This window comes from Phoxinus phoxinus (genome assembly GCF_949152265.1).
Source record: "Phoxinus phoxinus genome assembly, chromosome: 24".
NCBI lineage: Eukaryota > Metazoa > Chordata > Actinopteri > Cypriniformes > Leuciscidae > Phoxinus > Phoxinus phoxinus.
The window spans coordinates 14,554,522-14,571,053 of NC_136899.1; the positions used below are offsets into that span (position 1 = coordinate 14,554,522).

The 16,532-nt window shown below is 39.4% G+C and overlaps 1 protein-coding gene across 1 annotated transcript; it reads left to right on the forward strand.

Annotated features, from left to right (window-relative positions):
* Positions 1-515: 515 nt before the first annotated feature.
* Positions 516-13,168, forward strand: rdh10a (retinol dehydrogenase 10a). The gene is made up of 6 exons (XM_079602271.1): positions 516-1,229; positions 2,351-2,586; positions 9,900-9,998; positions 11,171-11,316; positions 11,638-11,769; positions 11,867-13,168. The coding sequence occupies exons 1-6, from the start codon at positions 941-943 to the stop codon at positions 11,988-11,990; spliced, it is 1,026 nt and encodes a 341-aa protein (XP_079458397.1). The 5' UTR covers positions 516-940; the 3' UTR covers positions 11,991-13,168.
* Positions 13,169-16,532: the final 3,364 nt, after the last annotated feature.

The following is a 16,532-nucleotide window of genomic DNA, read 5'->3' on the forward strand; positions in this document are numbered from 1 at the left end:
ACTTGAGAGTGAGTAAATGATGACATAATTTTAATTTTTAACTAAGTGAACTAACCCTTCAACATAAATGAACTCTTTGACATCTACTGTCCAGTTTGTCCTGTTGGACACGACACACAGCAATACTGTCAAGTGTCACTTGTGACCATTGCTCTGAGCCATGTTTTCAGTGTCCTAAAAGCACTGAAACTTATTTCACTGAAACTTATTTCAGTCCAGCTTATGAGACTGGGATGATTTGCTCAAACAGACCTCTCATTTCAACGAGACCAGCCTTCAACAGACCAAGCAAGGTTCTTTTTCCATGTTTTATGGGGACTTTCCATTGACATAATGATTTTTATACTGTACAAACTGTGTATTCTACCCATAGAAATACAACCACAGTCAAGACACTGTTATTACACATCCATTCTGTTTCCCAAACGTCGACAGCTGACCTAAGTAGGTGTACATTTTAATCAGGCATCTGGGCCAATCACTCTGTGGGGTCCTGTGGAGAGGGGCTGGTTTAAATAGAGCGCGAGGAGCATCAGCGGTTGTGAAGAGATCAGGCTGGAGTCTGTCTCAGTTTCTCTCACTGGCAGCCGTCACGCGCATCCGTGCCGGGATACGATAGCTTTCATACGGGCATTCGCTGGCGGGAGACTCGGCTGTATTTATCCACACTTGAAGCGTTAAAATAGTGCTTTTATGTGTGATGCTCCTATTCTGACGTTTTAATGCGTTATCTTATACGATTTTATATATGTATATTAGTAGTTGTTTGACAGTTGGGGTTAATTGGATGTTCACCCCATTGCCTTTTTAAATAGGCGGATGGTTAAAGAATAAAATAAGTACTAATGGTAGCAGCACAACAGCAAAACTCAGGTTGTTTAGTCTTTTAGGTGTAATTACGTTCATCTTTATTTTAAACAAAGTCGCAACTGCATTAGACATGATGATGAACATTGCCGTGGAGTTTTTCGTGGTCATTCTGAAAGTTCTCTGGGCCATCGTGATGGCCGGACTCAAGTGGCTCATACGGCCGAAGGAGAAGAGCGTAGCGGGACAGGTGTGCTTGATAACCGGGGCGGGCGGCGAACTTGGGCGGCTCTTCGCGAAGGAGTTCGCCCGGCGCCGGGCTACACTGGTGCTGTGGGACATCAACAGCCACAGCAATGAGGAGACTGCGGAGATGGTGCGACAGATCTACAGAGAGGAAGACAGCCCGATGTCCAAAGAGGGTAAATGGGAGGATTTAACATTTATGTTTATCTAATTAATTAGTAGCCTATACTTATCCCAGGCAGCCTGTAGGTTTATGTCTTTATAGGTATTTAAGCTTGTTTTGTGTGTGTAGTCTTGAATGTTTGCCTTTGATGTATAAATTATGGACAAATGTCCAAAATGCAGAACCATTTCTATTTTTTTTTTTACTTTAACCCCCTTATTGGCATAATAGCTAAATAATCATCATTATGACTACTACAAACATAATATGTAATAACTTACTATATTGAGTATTCTAATATAAATTATATTTATTATTATATATTAAAGTATAAAAATGTTTGTATTTATTTTTATTATTGACATTAAAGGGATAGTTCACACAATTTTAATTCTGTCATACTCACCCTCAAGTTGTTCTAAACCTGTATGAATTTCTTTTTTATGCTGAACACAAAAGAATATATTTTGATGATAGTTGGTAACCAGACAGTCATTGACTTTTCTTTTTTCCTGCTATGGCAGTCAATGGCTACCATCAACTGTTTGGTTACCAACATTTTTTAAATATCTTCTCTCGTGTTCATCAGAAGAATGAAACTCATAAAGGTTTAGAACAACTTGAGGGTGATTAAATGATCACAGAATTTTCATTTTTGGGTGAACTATCCCTTTAAGTTGGTGCGCTCTGGGTTGTCAATTTGTATTATTGTTAATCTTAAAATGCTACATGAATGAATGGCTCTAAATGTTGTGTATGCAAACAATATAATCAAATAAGTTTGTTTACCTATGAACACCATTGTTTTCTGTTGAAAACAGTGGTGCAATGGTGTTTTTGTGTGATATTTATTAGAGACCCACCAGTTGGTGCCATCTATCGGTAGACCTGATATTAAACAACCAGTTATCGGTCTGTCTCTAAAGATTAGGCTGTAGTCTTACCTATCGTTGCAATTATCTTGGTTAAATAATCATTCAAAATAGCTACTTGGTGGAGATTTCCCCCCAAATTCTATCAGACTCTGAATCAATTAAATTGTTGTAATCAAATGAAGCTTGATTAAGTTGCACAGGAAAGTTGTGGTTTTCTGCATCTCAGATGATGATGATGATCTAATGTGTTTCTCCTAAGGAGCTGTCGATGGGGTGGAAGAGGTCCCTCCGTTTCAGCCGCAGGTGTATACATACGTGGTTGATGTGGGCAAGCGGGAGAGTGTGTACTCCACAGCAGAGAAAGTGCGCAGGGAGGTCGGTGAAGTGGACTTGTTGATCAACAACGCTGGTGTTGTTTCCGGCCACCACCTGCTGGAATGCCCCGATGAGCTGATCGAGAGGACCATGGTGGTGAACTGCCATGCGCACTTCTGGGTGAGTCTAGTTTTACTTTGCCACTGGAATATCCAATAGCTGATCTAACAGTGTAGCCAGACATTTAAAAGTCAACGTGCATCAACCGTAGCTCTTTTTAAGTGGGGAAAACACAGAGGAATGTCCTCTTTTAGTGATTGTGCTATATCACATGATGCCACTGTTCATGCCCCCATCTGTTCAGCACGTACTCATTTCTCTGCTCTGGTATTTGTGCTTGAGCCAAGTTGGAAAGCAAACATTTTTCACTCCATGCATGTTCATAAGTTTGATATTTTGACTTGTACGCTAAAAAAGCACTGTTTATTCTTTCAAAATCAGTTACATCAACCACTTATAAGCTCAGTCGTTAAATCCGTCTGGTGTTGAGTGCAAACAAATGTCTCTGAGATGGGCCACCCCCCTTAAAACACTCCAATAAGTTTAGCATATTCCTCATGTAATCACCCCTGTCCTATCTGGCCCTTTTCTCTTTTAGTCTGTCATCCATTTGTTTCCATTCATTCCTTTGTTTGTGGCGGCCAATATTAATATTTACGGCTCAGTCTGGATGTACTGCTAAAGTAGACATCCACAGGCTGTGAGATTATGAGGATCTGGCATGCGTTCAGGAAGAATATCAGTATGGGAGCTGATCTAGGATCAGATTACCCTCCCTGACTTCATCAATTTCAGTCCCTGTGAGTTATAACATCAGATCTGATCTTAAAACCATACTTCCACTCGGAGAGGTTTTATTAACATGCCCCCTGTCGTTTCAACATTGTCCTTTCCAAAGCTCCCTGATCTGTGGATATAAACAAGCTCTGAGCAAGACAACTCCAGCAGGGGGTTTTAGTAAGATCACCAGGAACAATCTGCTCTCCCTTGGTTTGTTAATTTAAAGCCCATTGAAGAGCACATCCTGCCTGGGGAAGTACCATTTGGACGAGTCCATTCTCACTTGGCCTCGCTAATTAACCTCTTTCCAGTAAATGCGTAAAAGGCCTGTCTGTAGTTCGCATTGTTTTATTGAGACCACCTTGTGGGGCGAGCTGTAGTAGGGCAGTTTGTTTTAAAGTCACGTTGTGGAGAATTGTGATTTTTATTATTTTTTTGCATGTGACTGTTGGGGATATTAATACTATAATGATAAGCACTGCAGGACGGTTAATTTTATTTATTTATACTTTACTCACCCTCAAGCTGAACATAAAATAAGATATTTTGAAGAATATGGGTAACCAAACAGTTGATGGACCCCATTGACTTCCGTAGTATGGAAAAACTGTTTGGTTACCCATATTCTTCAAAATAGCTGCTTTTGTGTTCAGTCGAATAAGGAAATTCATACAGGTTTGGAAGAACTTGAAGGTGAGTAAATTATGCAAATTCTTTTTTTAACTGGGTGTACTATCCCTTTAATTTAAAAAAAATATTTTTTTTTAGAGAAGTGGGGGTTCACATCACCCCAGGTCCCATGGAAAAATAATATATTAATATTGATGGTCCTTTTACACTGACTAAATGTTTTTTTGATGCCCTTGGGGTCTTAAGATATCACATTACGACATCACGCTTCGTTTTATAAGGGAAGAATTTTCTTAAATCGGCAAATATGTGAATGAGCACATCCTAAACACTGGAAGTCCTTTTAATGAAGCATGAAAATGCCTGGACACAAACTGAGCTTAAGTGTAACAGCATGTTGTTTGCCATATTTTTCTATCTTTTTTCTTTTCTTTTTCTTTTTTTAACTTGGAAGTTGTTCAGTGTACGCCGCAGTGGTGCACTTGTTAGTGGTAGAGTTGGGATTCTCATTAAGGTTTTTGGTTGTTTGCTTAAGCTTTATGCAATGCATGGTTTCTTGTGGGGGTTTAAGATGAAAGCAGAGCTTAATCATTAAGGACAGGCAAGGAATACCAAGCGGAGGATGTGGTCATTAAAGCCACAAGCCAGCTGAATAGAAATGCACCAACACTGCTTTTCCTCTTTCTCTTTCACACAAACATGTTCTCTTAATTGGTTGCTGCATGCATGTGGTTTGTAACATTGCAAGACTTCTTTTTTCCCCCCTTTTCTTTTGTCTCCCTATTTACAATTAATTTTGTGTTGGTATGTTTTGTACAGAAAGGATGTTTTAAATATGCATGCTTAATGTGATACCTAGCGCTGACACTTAAATTAGTAGGTCTGGGTAAACAGTTTTTACATTTCAGTAGTTGCGTTAGACTTTCTCATTGTCCGTAACTTTGACGGACAGGGTCCCACTGTTTTTTCCCCACAGTGAAAGTGGAGGCCACTAAAACACCACCTTTGTGCTGGCAAATATGAACAACGCAATATTACAAAATACAATTACTATTAAAATATGAACAAAACATTTTACAAATGAACTGAACCAAACTCGCTGAACTCAAACCTTCCTTTCGGTCCACATGGACTTGAGGGGATAGTTCACCCCAAAAATGAAAATTGTCATTTACTTAGATACTCACCCTCAAGTTGTTCCAAACCTCTATGAATTTATTTCTTCTGTTGAACACAAAATAATATATTTTGAAGAATGTCAGTAACCAAACCGTTGATGGGCCCCATTGACTTCCATCGTATGGAAAAGAAAAATACTATGGAAGTCAATCACTACAGTCAACTGTTTGACTAACCATATTCTTCAAAATATCATCTTTTGTGTTCAGCAGATGAAAGAAATTCACACAAGTTTGGAACAACTTGAGGGTGAGATGAACCCTCTATTATATGAACTATTCATTTGTGGTTGCCTGAAAAAAATCAAAACATTGTCTGTTTGTCCTTCATCCTCCACCGCATCCGTCCATCTCTTTTCACCTCTTTTGTTAACGACATCATAACTATTTGGCCGTGTGAAGAAACTTTTTACACTCAGCTGCCGTGACATTTTTGCAATTGTATGCACGCTCGCTCGCCACCAACTAGACATAGGTGGGAATTACAGTTACAAGTTACAATACATCACCTTCAGTGTAATTGTCAAAATGACAGACGGCATTCAGATTTTTCCATCACTGCTAAAAAAAAAAATGCCAATGATGGAAAATAACTAACTTTAATTTTAATATTGACATTTTTATAAATCAAATATAATCTTTCTCCCCAGTAACACCTACTTTATATGTCCAGCCCAATGTATTTCAATCAGAAATGCGTCAACATAGACAAGAAAACTCTGGTCAAGCCATTTCATGGGGTTTTTAAACTGTCCATAATGTGCTAATATAGCTTCCAGGTGTGTCCATTTCTTTGTCCATACTGGACAGAGAATAAATCGCAAACGCTGTTGCATTTTTTTTTTGTTGTTTTATTGCATTTGTTTTATCCATTAAGCATTTTTCAGAGAGTTGTAGCCACTGCCTTCCAAATCTTTTTACTTTTATATAAATCTTTTCTTCTGGTCATAGTGAAGTTAAGCCTGTCTTCACAACAGGTCCATGTCATCCTCTTAAAGAGTCTTAAACATGACCTGCCAGCCGGTTCAGCGCCTTCATTTCAACGGTCTGCTGTGTTTCGAAACTCTTCAGGCGGGAAGGGCAAACTCCAGATGGACATCATCTTTATTTTGTTGGATAGCATGGTGGGAATGTAACAAAACTGGAGGAGCCAACAGGAAGTGAGGCCATTATCTCTTCCAGGCTGTCTGTGCTCAGCTGAGGCCCTTCACTCTTTCCGTACTTACAGCTGTGTTTAAGTCCCAGGACCAGTGAGTTCTCTTCAGACCGACTTGAGAATAGCCGGTAGGAGTGGCACTGTGGCGGACTGACTGGTACTTGGCAAAGTAAAAGTTTAAGTGATGCAAATGACCAGATTTAGTGTCTAGTCAGATTTGGAGAGCTGGACGGAGTAAGCTTCTCTTTTTCCTCTCTGAAGTTGACCCCATAATAGGCGAAATGTGAGCAATGCATTCCACACCTGGGCGCAATGGTGACTGTGAAAGCCTCCTAGTTGCTAAGTGAGCGTGGTTGAAGCAAAAGACTCAGGACTGTCCCTAGAGAAAAGCATCAAGGGATAGAGAGTCTTGTACACAAGCTTGCTGGTAATGGGGAGCTGCTGCCTGACCCACTTATATGACAATTGCTTTCTTGTCTAGGGATCAGCTTGACAAGATGCCAACCGACAGGAGCCAAGTTCTCCAGCCTGCATTCCTGCTAGAACAGGAGAAAGGGTGCAGCCAGGCAGAAGGGTCTTACTTGAGTAGTTTTAGATGGTCTTGCTCAAGATCAATGCACCTGTACCCATTATTTGATTTGGGGCTGCTTCTATTTGAAGAGCTCCCAGCCAACAAGATTCACCTATGGCTTTATTTGGCTTATTTAAATAAGGTTAAACTGCTCCATATTGTGGTTTTCAAACTGATTCCATAGATCCGGCCCCCCATTTTAATGAGACATTAGCGATACAGTAGCAGCATATGAGTTAGCCCCCACTTCATTTTCTGAGGGCTGTACATCAATCTGGCCAATGCTTTGCTACATTTCTCTGGTCGGTCCACTTTCTTCTAATTAACGGCCATCTGGGCTATTATGTGTGACAATATTTGTGCATATTCCTATTGGTCAAACATTAGCACTAATCCAGGCTGACACGGCAGCTGTGAAGAGCTTTGTGATGAGCGATGCACTTGCGCTTGTATCAATTAGAGAGCACAACAGGCATAGAACCACTGCAAGGGCCAAGGAAGCTCTCTGCTGTTGGAAGTTAATTTAGCGTAAACCCAGGCGCTGAGAAGCAATTACGGAAGCTATGAATTAAGACATGAACTTCTGTTCGGTTTCACACATTTTGTGTCTGAGAGGTCAACAAGGCCATGCCCACATCAGTGCCGGCCCCCTCATTCCATAGCGGATTGGGTTTTTACAAAGACTCTTAGCCATTTCTGCTCATTTGTGCAAGTTCAGAGATTATGGGGTGATGGACTAATGGTCAAGGGGGTGAGCTGGTAATGTTGGGTTTGATTTGGCCAAGCCTAGCTACTTGATCAAATCATTGGGTTGATTACAATATCAACCCAGTTGTTTGACCAAATCAAACCCAACATTTTCAGCCTAGTTTCTTATAGCCAATCAAACTCAAAATTTCCAGCACAGTTAGCCTACTTTGCCAGTCTAATGTTGAGTTTGACTGGTCATTTTGAGTTTGGTAACATCAGTTTGATTTACCAGTCTATTTTCTTGACCAAAATCAAACCCAACATTACCAGCCCAGCTACATGTAACATTAAGTATGATTGATCAAGGAGTTGAGGTTGTAATGTTGCTGGTTTGGTAGATTCTACCCTTGAACTGCCTAATTTGATAGTGTTTGATAAGACAAAATAAATGTTTGTCTCACTTTCGCCACATCGCATTTTCATTGATAGATTTTATTCCAGTGTGCAGCAAGAGTAATTTAAAGTATTTCCCCATTAGAGAGACTTTTGATTGCCTGAATCTTGACTTTCTGTCTTGTATCATGCTAGTGTAATCGGTCTTATTGGCAGCTGAACATAATCCAAACTCTCCAAATCACATTTTAGTACTGTAGATTGCTGTGGTTGGAAGATGTTGGCATTTGTGCACTACAGGCCCAATTTATTCTAATGCTTCATTTGCACGCATACTTACCATCAGTTTGGCATGCAAGGCACAAGTACAGATTCAAACCGGTCCAAGTCTGCTCCCTTGAAGGAACCCCCTTACACAATGAGATGAATATTAAGAGCAATTTTACACTTAATGCACTGGAAAAATACACAGTTTACTCTTAACGTCAGGGATTAAATGCGTAGCATGTGGACCGCAGCGCTCAATTGCACGAGTGGATTGCCTCATGAGAGTGAAGTCAGTGGAAGTAAATTTGAGAGATTCCAGTTCCACATTTCAACAACATGTCAAGATGACGTGTTGAGACGTCTGGCAGAGGTGTGAAATGCATACGGAACCGTGCAAGATAGTACCATTCTCAAGCGTGGCCAAGGTCCTTTTCAACTGGGCATGTTTATAAATGGTGATATCATTGAAGGCCTCTGGAAGGGGCTCTGTTGTTCTTGGCACTCGCACGTTTTTCTTTTTCATAGCATGCTTCGTGTTCCATTGAGGATTGACTATAAAGCCACAGGCGGTTCTATGGGGCTTGTACGGCAAATCCTTTCTAAGAGAGCAGTAAATGGATGACGCCGGTCATGTTTTTCATCATTATTGTTTCCACCCCCTCACTTCCTCTGGGTCTGAAGAGAATGGAAGATGAGGCACGATTGTGTGTGTGGTGTTTAAAAAAAAAAAAAGTATTCACTCTGTCTTTTGTCCAGCCGGGATCGGCGAAAGTGGATGACGACATTGATTCATTGCATGAAAGAAACTGTCAATAACAGCCAGGCAAGATGTCAGAGCAGCTGAAAAACATTAACAAATCTAGTCCAGAGGTGTTCAGTTAGTACAAGCTAACGACAAGCTAACTTGTATTAATTTTCTACATTTTAAACCAAGCTTAAAAAACAAAGCATTTACTTGCACTCGTCATTACACACTAAAGTGACTTTTTATGGATTGTTTGTTTTTTTGAGTAGGATCTTTTCAGTATGGTTTTCAAAACCTAAAATATTACAGTTCAACTCTTGTATTTGTCACAGTGGTTAACAAACTTTAGTTTATTTTTACATTTTTATCGAGTGGTTTTCATTTAATCGTTCCAATGCTAATACGTAATCCAGGCTAAAAAGGTGGTGTTTGTTTCCCATCTTTGTTGACCTACAGCGGTGGTGTTGTGGTCTTGAGCCGTATTGTGGTGACAGTGGTGAGTGAGTACGCCGCTCTAGCTTTGTGCTCTTGATACTGAGATGCCACTCTTGGGACCAACTCGTTGTGAGAAAAGGAAACCACAGACAAACCACTTGTTGTGAACTTGCAAGTGGTCTTTTCACCTTTTTAATAAGCCATTTCAGACCAATACGAAACCAGACCAAAGTCTGGTGCAATACTTCATCCATTAAAGTAGTTTGCTTCCCATCCAAGTTAAACCTCCATGTCGGAAATGAAAACTTTCTCAAAAACTAGTACTACCAAAACAAATTGAGCTGTACATAAATTAATCTCTTAAGTGCATGTGGAAAGCAAGCTCCCTGTAAATGGCCTTTAAGACTGTAATGGAATTGTGTTTCTAAACTCCCCCAGCAGGATGAGGGAGATGAGTGTTTAGTCTCAGTGAATTATTAGTCGGGGAGGAGGGAAAAAAAACGGATCAAAGGGCTTTGGCAGAGACGAACAGCAACAGCAAAATAACTGTCTTTGTTCCCCCCCCTTCTCTCTCTCTTCCTCTTCCAGACCACCAAGGCATTTCTTCCCAAGATGCTAGAGATGAACCATGGCCACATTGTGACAGTTGCCAGTTCACTGGGCCTTTTCAGCACAGCTGGTGTGGAGGTTAGTACATTGCATCCATCACATAAATCTATTGGCAGACTGAAATAAAAAGAGAGCGTGTTTGGAGAGACTCAGCACGTTGGCTCGCCGTGGCATGGAAATTCGATGCGGCGCACAGCACGCCTAGCACTCCACGCCAATTAAGGAGCATGCTAACACTGAGAGATGCTCAGAGGTTTCTCTGGGCCTACCTGCTGCAGAGATAAAATTCCCATGATCCACTGGACACACACACTGTGAATATTGCGCACTTATCCCAATAACTCCAATAGGTACAGAGATGTCTGTACTTTTTAAAATGTGTTTTTGAAGTAATAGTAAATTTATATATCAGCTCTTGAATTACAGATGTCAGTTAAAATATGTAATATGTGCGTGTATATATTTAATTCACACTGCACAGTCACTTCTTAGACATTGCAAGACCCAACAAACGTCGACTGAACATGTTCAATCGGCGAAAACAAGCATAGACCGAAGGCAACAGTGCACTGATCCGACAAAACACGACAAGTGCCGTTGGTCGCCATCTATCGGTTCAGTGTGAGCTCTTTACATGTTGCTAGACAGAATTGCTAAACACTTTTTCAAAATGATCTCTCTCATTGGTGCTGGTGTTGCCTTAAAGTCACTTTTAATCTGTTAAACCAGCCTGTGTATATGAGGGATCTCTTAGAGTTCGGAGTCTAGCACATGTACAATCCTCTTCTTTCACTGCTGTCCAAACTGGTGTCATTTTTCCCAGCAGCCTTTTGGGGAAACATTACCTTTTTTTTTTTTTTTTTTAGCTGTACGTGCACTTCTATTTTACAAGCCCTCATCTTTACTCTCACTTCAAAGGGTCCCAGAAGCCCAATCACACTGTCTGACCTATTATGTTTCCTTGAATGTGACTTTTTATGGTTCGCATTATTGGAGTGACTCAAGCCGCTGTGAGCCCCTTTATTCCAGAGTGTTTATCTACACGCATCTGTGTTTGCCCACTCTGTTCTGAAGATCCCGTTCACCGCGAACCACATCAAAACCCTCCCATGCGGCTCTACCTATACTCCATACACAACAAAAGAATGCTAATGAAACCGTAGATCCCAGCGCTCCCATGCTATTACTGGGAAAACTGCCTCGGGAAGCTTGATAATGTTCACCAAACTCTTGTTTCCTCTTGTTTTTAGGATTACTGCGCTAGCAAGTTCGGTGCCATCGGCTTCCACGAGTCCCTGAGCCACGAAATCAAGGCTTCGGAGAAGGACGGTATCAAGATGACGTTGGTGTGTCCTTACCTGGTGGACACGGGCATGTTCAGAGGATGCAGAATAAGGTAAAAGAAAAGAGCCGTCCAAATGTTAAGATTGGGTTTCAGATGGACACTAAAGGAGCGAACGACACAATGCGTATCTAGTTCGAGTAGACATTGCTTAACAACAGTCAGGGTAGCTTTGCTTGTGGCCTCTCATGTCACTGTCAGCTTGGGTTTTCATGCGCACAATAGGGGCTTCCACTTGAATAAGGTGCATGCTGGATCTGTTTCCACTCAATAATGACTTGCTCTGACTGGCTAAGCACTTTGGGCTGACTTTATTAAACAAAGACGACTCTTAATCATCATGTTTGCTGTCTTTTTTTCGCCTGGGTTGGTCAGGAAAGAGATCGAGCCGTTTCTCCCTCCATTGAGACCAGAGTTCTGTGTGACACAGTCCATGAGGGCCATCCTGACAGACCAGCCCATGATCTGCACGCCTCGCATTGTATACATGGTCAACTTTTTGAAAAGGTGGGTGAGGGTGCTCTCAAAACTGGAGTTTGAAATGCTTCCAGATTGTCGGAGCAATCAGTAATAACACATTCCCATTTGTTTTTGTTTTCTACAGCATTTTGCCCTTCGAAGCAATCGTGTGTATGTACCGGTTCCTGGGTGCGGATAAGTGCATGTACCCCTTCCTTGCTCAGAGGAAAGAGGCGATGAACAACAACGAGGCAAAGAATGGGATCTAGAGGGCGCCGTTTTCAACCCACAAGGGTACATTTCTAACCCGCATGAGGATAAGACCACTGAGAGGGCAGAAGGAAGTGAAAAGACTGCGTTTAGACTGGTGCACTTGCATTTGGCAGATGCAAAGGTTTACCATATTGTTCCTCTGGAACAAAGAAAGCTGTGTACTACACTAAGGATTTATTTGTTGATTTATGTGTTGTCTTTTTTAAAAGTTTGTTCCATCTATATACTGTGTCAATAGTTTTGAAATCATACATGAGCTATTCAGTAATTAACTATTTACGTAATGTAGTCACCAGCATTATCTAGCGTCTTTGTGAAACTATACAGTATGTTACTGTACGAACAGTAAATTCTTGTCACTTTTTTTTGTTTCGTTTGTGTGTAGACATGCACTGTATTTACTTTCCTCTACACTGCCAACATTATCTACACCGTTCAATGTGGCACCATGCCACTGTTCCCCAATTCGATACATTTAAAGGCAGCGGCAGGAGATCATGTGTCCGAAAGGGCCCAGTTATGAACCATGTGATGTTATAGATAAAATATTTTGCATTCCCCCCCCCCTCATTTCTTTTTGTTGACATCATGAGAAGTGGGTAATACGCTGGTCTGTTCCCAGCTGCTGGTGGGAAGGAAATTTATTTTTTTACTCTTTAATCTACAGAAGCATATGGTATATATAAATGTCAATCTAAAGGGATGGCCTGATTTTCTTGTCATTGAATATCATATTTAGTACGTTGCCCATTTTGAACTTGTGCATCAACTGAAAAATACTGTTTTTGGTTACAGACCTTTCATCTTTTTTCATTATGCAATTTCTAAAATGAATTTGAAATGGGATTGAGTAACATGAGGATGTTGTCATCTGAATATGATGCATTTTTACATTTAATGCTTTTCCTTTTTGTTTATGCAAACCTGAACCATTGAGTTTCCACATATGTTATGTTTAGGCAAAAAATGACAAAACACATGAGTTTAAACTACATTCCAATAGGCATGTGATGAGCCTAAAATCTCTACCTCTTCATTTTTGCCATTTGTTAACAGTATGACATAAATACTCTTTTTGTAACTTTCCTAAAGAGTGCTCTATATAGGAGCACACAACATGGTTCCAATGTTTAGTGTCTCTACCTAACTTAAATTAATAAAATGATTTAGATTATTTGTTGTTGGTTTTTGTGTATTAGTCAAAAGCGCTGTGTGTTTTCATAAGCCTGACTCTCGGCAGCCGCAAAATATCAGCAAATGCCAGAAATTCCTAAGGAACTTGGCACAAAAAGCAAAGGTTTTAGTGTTTGCCAACTTTTTTAGTAAGTAAATTCCTGAGTGCATCCCTATAATAACTTCTACAGGCGCAAGAAACATGACATACTGCAACTAAAAGCTCACAGAAGGAAACTACACTTTTAGGAAGCAGCAATATTGTCCGTCATACAGAATATGGGTGGGATTTCGGGGTTGAATTGTTTGACTCAGATGTTCCATTCAATTTACCTCAAGAGAAAATGCATTACAGGAAGTAAGGAGGTCTTTCCTCTTTTGCTAAGCTTGTGAATGACACTGCATGCTTCATATACACTTGTACTATTGCCCGAGTGTTTCATAAGTGATGAATCAGTGTCACAAAAACTGTGAATTGCATATACAAGGAGTTATTTTAAAATATGACGGACCTATTGCATGTTGAGTGGGCGTGGTGACCCAGAAATCAAGTCATAGTAAATGTTAGTTAAGGATTTGGACTGATGTTATTTTATATCTTAATGACATTAGGCGGCGTTTACATTCATCTGCGCACAATATTAAGATAATTTGCGATTTATAGGCCTGGTTTCACAGACAGGGTTTAGATTAAGCCAGGATTAGGCCTTAGTTGAATTAGAACATTTAAGTAGCTTTTATAAAAGTGCCTTAGAATAAACATTAGTGGTGTGCATCTTGAGACAAAACAATGGATCGGACATTTTAAAATATGTCAGTGCAATTTGCTTTCAGATTAGACCGTACAAACATGAATTTTAGTCTAGGACTATCTTAAGCCTTGTCTGTGTAATCGAGGGATAGATTTCACATCTGTAAGCGAGGCAAAAAAACATGCGTACTGTACGTTCATTCTCCAAATCACACATACGCACATTTGAAAAATAATGAAATGTAGGAATGTTTTACGCAACCTTTTATAAATGAGCTAAGAATTTTTGTACTATTCATTGGGTCTATTCAAACAATGCTTTTTGTTTTGTTTTGTGCGTACATTTGATAGACTGATGTTTATGCGTTGCGTTTTGTGCAAGAGCGCTGTGTTTTTAAAACGCTGTAAAGTTAAGGCTAATTAATATTTGAACATCAATAATAATTGATAATTGAGCACCAGCATATTAGAATGATTTCTGAAGGATCATGTGACAATGAAGAATGAAAAAAATCAGCTTTGCCATCACAGGCATAAAGTATTTCAAAATACATAAATATGTAATCATATTCCACAGTTTTTACTATATTTTTGATCAAATAAATTCAGCCTCGAAAGAGACTTCTTTCAAAAACACAAAAATGTTAATTATTTTTGATTGGTAATACCTATACTCTAAATTACTAATCAATAATTCAAACGATACAGTTCAATATTCTAGTTCCTTGTGTGAATGTCATTAGAATGCTTCCATATCAGACATTTTTTTTTCAAGCTAATAAATGAGGGTAACCAGACGTCCCCCTTTTCTGTTTTTTTTTGGTGTATTGTTCCTGGAAATGTCTTGCCTGGAAATCCAGACCTAAATCTGAATTAAATTCAACTTGTGCTCTCGCGAGAACTCTGGATTTCCAGGGTAGGAAATGTCCAGGTTTTACAAAAAAAAAAAAAAAACACCCTGCAAATGCATGCCCTCTGAAAGCACAAACGAAATATCATTGGAAAAATTTAGTTATTACTGTATAAAGTATATTCAGTCATCATAGGGGTGTAACGATACCCTCATGTCACGATTCGATACATATCACGATACTGAACTCATGATACGATAGTATTGCGATACTTCAAGACATGATAAAAGGTTAACAAAAAATGTACTGTTGAATAAAATGCTACATTTTATATTACATTCAATATCAATGAATAGGCTTGGACTTGGTGCTGGAAACCCAGTGACACCAGAATAAAAATATTCATGATTCTGAAGCTGTTATGCTTGCACTCGGTCACTGACTAGATATATTTAAAATAATGTAAGCCACTTTTTACACAAATATTCCCTCATTGCATTATTATACATTATATTCAACATAATATATAGTAGTTTAATGTAGTACTGACACTAAAACTTTTTTTGTTTTTTCCTCTCTCAGTAAGTTTTATTTTGGGTGAACTATCCACGATACATATTGTTGCATTTTTGTATTGAGATATATTGTGACAATATATTGTTACACCCCTAGAAAATGGTAAATCTTTTTTTTTCTTGGGGGGTTACACTATTTCGATAGTCCACTTTAACTCGTCAACTAACTCTCATTAGAGTATTAGTAGGCTGTAGTAGATTGTTATTAGATGGTTAGGGTTAGGTGTTAGGGTTCGGGTTAGGAGAATAAGTTGACTTGTAGTTGACAAGTAACTTATAATCAGTAGAATATCTGTTGGGGAACCAACAAAATAAAGTGTTAGCAAATATTAAGCAGACAGTCTACTAATCCTCTAATTACACTTAGTTGACATGTAGCTCCAGAGTTAGTTAGACATGTAGCTCCTCTTATAGTTAGTAGAATGTCTAAAGTGGACTATCGAAATATGTTTTTGTTCATTTTATTGTAATATAATACTGTGTGGACAATGAATTGTATTAAAACAGTCCGGGTAATTTTGACCCGCAAATATCATACTAACCACTAATTATGGAACCCACAATTGAAAATAACAAAAACAGAAAGAAAATCCCCATTTTTTTAATTCACAGATAATACCAAAGATTTCAATTATATACTGACCTAGGAAATGTTTCCATTTAAGAGTAAGTCTAGTAAGTAAATCTGCAAGAAATCTGGTCAGCTTATAATGGGTCACATTCATTCACAAACGCATAGCAACGGGCCTTGCAGACATCCTGTTCTTTGGGCAGCCAATGTTAAAAAGCGCTGATCTTAAGGCAACAGACGTCAGAAGCCGGCAGCGGAGGCGTTTGAGTCGGGTAATTGGCCTGACTGATGGTCCGTGCTAAGAGATTACTGTTAATACAAAGACGGAGAAATATTGACACATCAAAACTCCCACAGCTGCAGTATTTGTCAGATAGGATCAGTCTACTGATGCAGATCCCCACTAAGAAAATAATTAAGCTTCACCGTGCCAGAAATTCAAAACACAAGATGAAAAGCATCCCTAGCACATACTGAGGGATTTCTTTTCCCTTTCACTCAGTAGAGTCACATACGCACTAATTAAGCTTTAAAAGGGTCGATAACACTTAACTCTGGTGGAAAAATCAATAAACTTTGTTTCCCCATAGCAGAAAAGCCAGAGCTTTATGGGTCAA

Coding starts and splice junctions, on each gene's coding strand:
- rdh10a (XM_079602271.1), top strand. CDS start 941: ATGATGATGAACATTGCCGTGGAGTTTTTCGTGGTCATTCTGAAAGTT. Junction 1,230..2,350: donor CAGCCCGATGTCCAAAGAGG/GTAAATGGGAGG, acceptor GTTTCTCCTAAG/GAGCTGTCGATGGGGTGGAA. Junction 11,770..11,866: donor ATGGTCAACTTTTTGAAAAG/GTGGGTGAGGGT, acceptor TGTTTTCTACAG/CATTTTGCCCTTCGAAGCAA.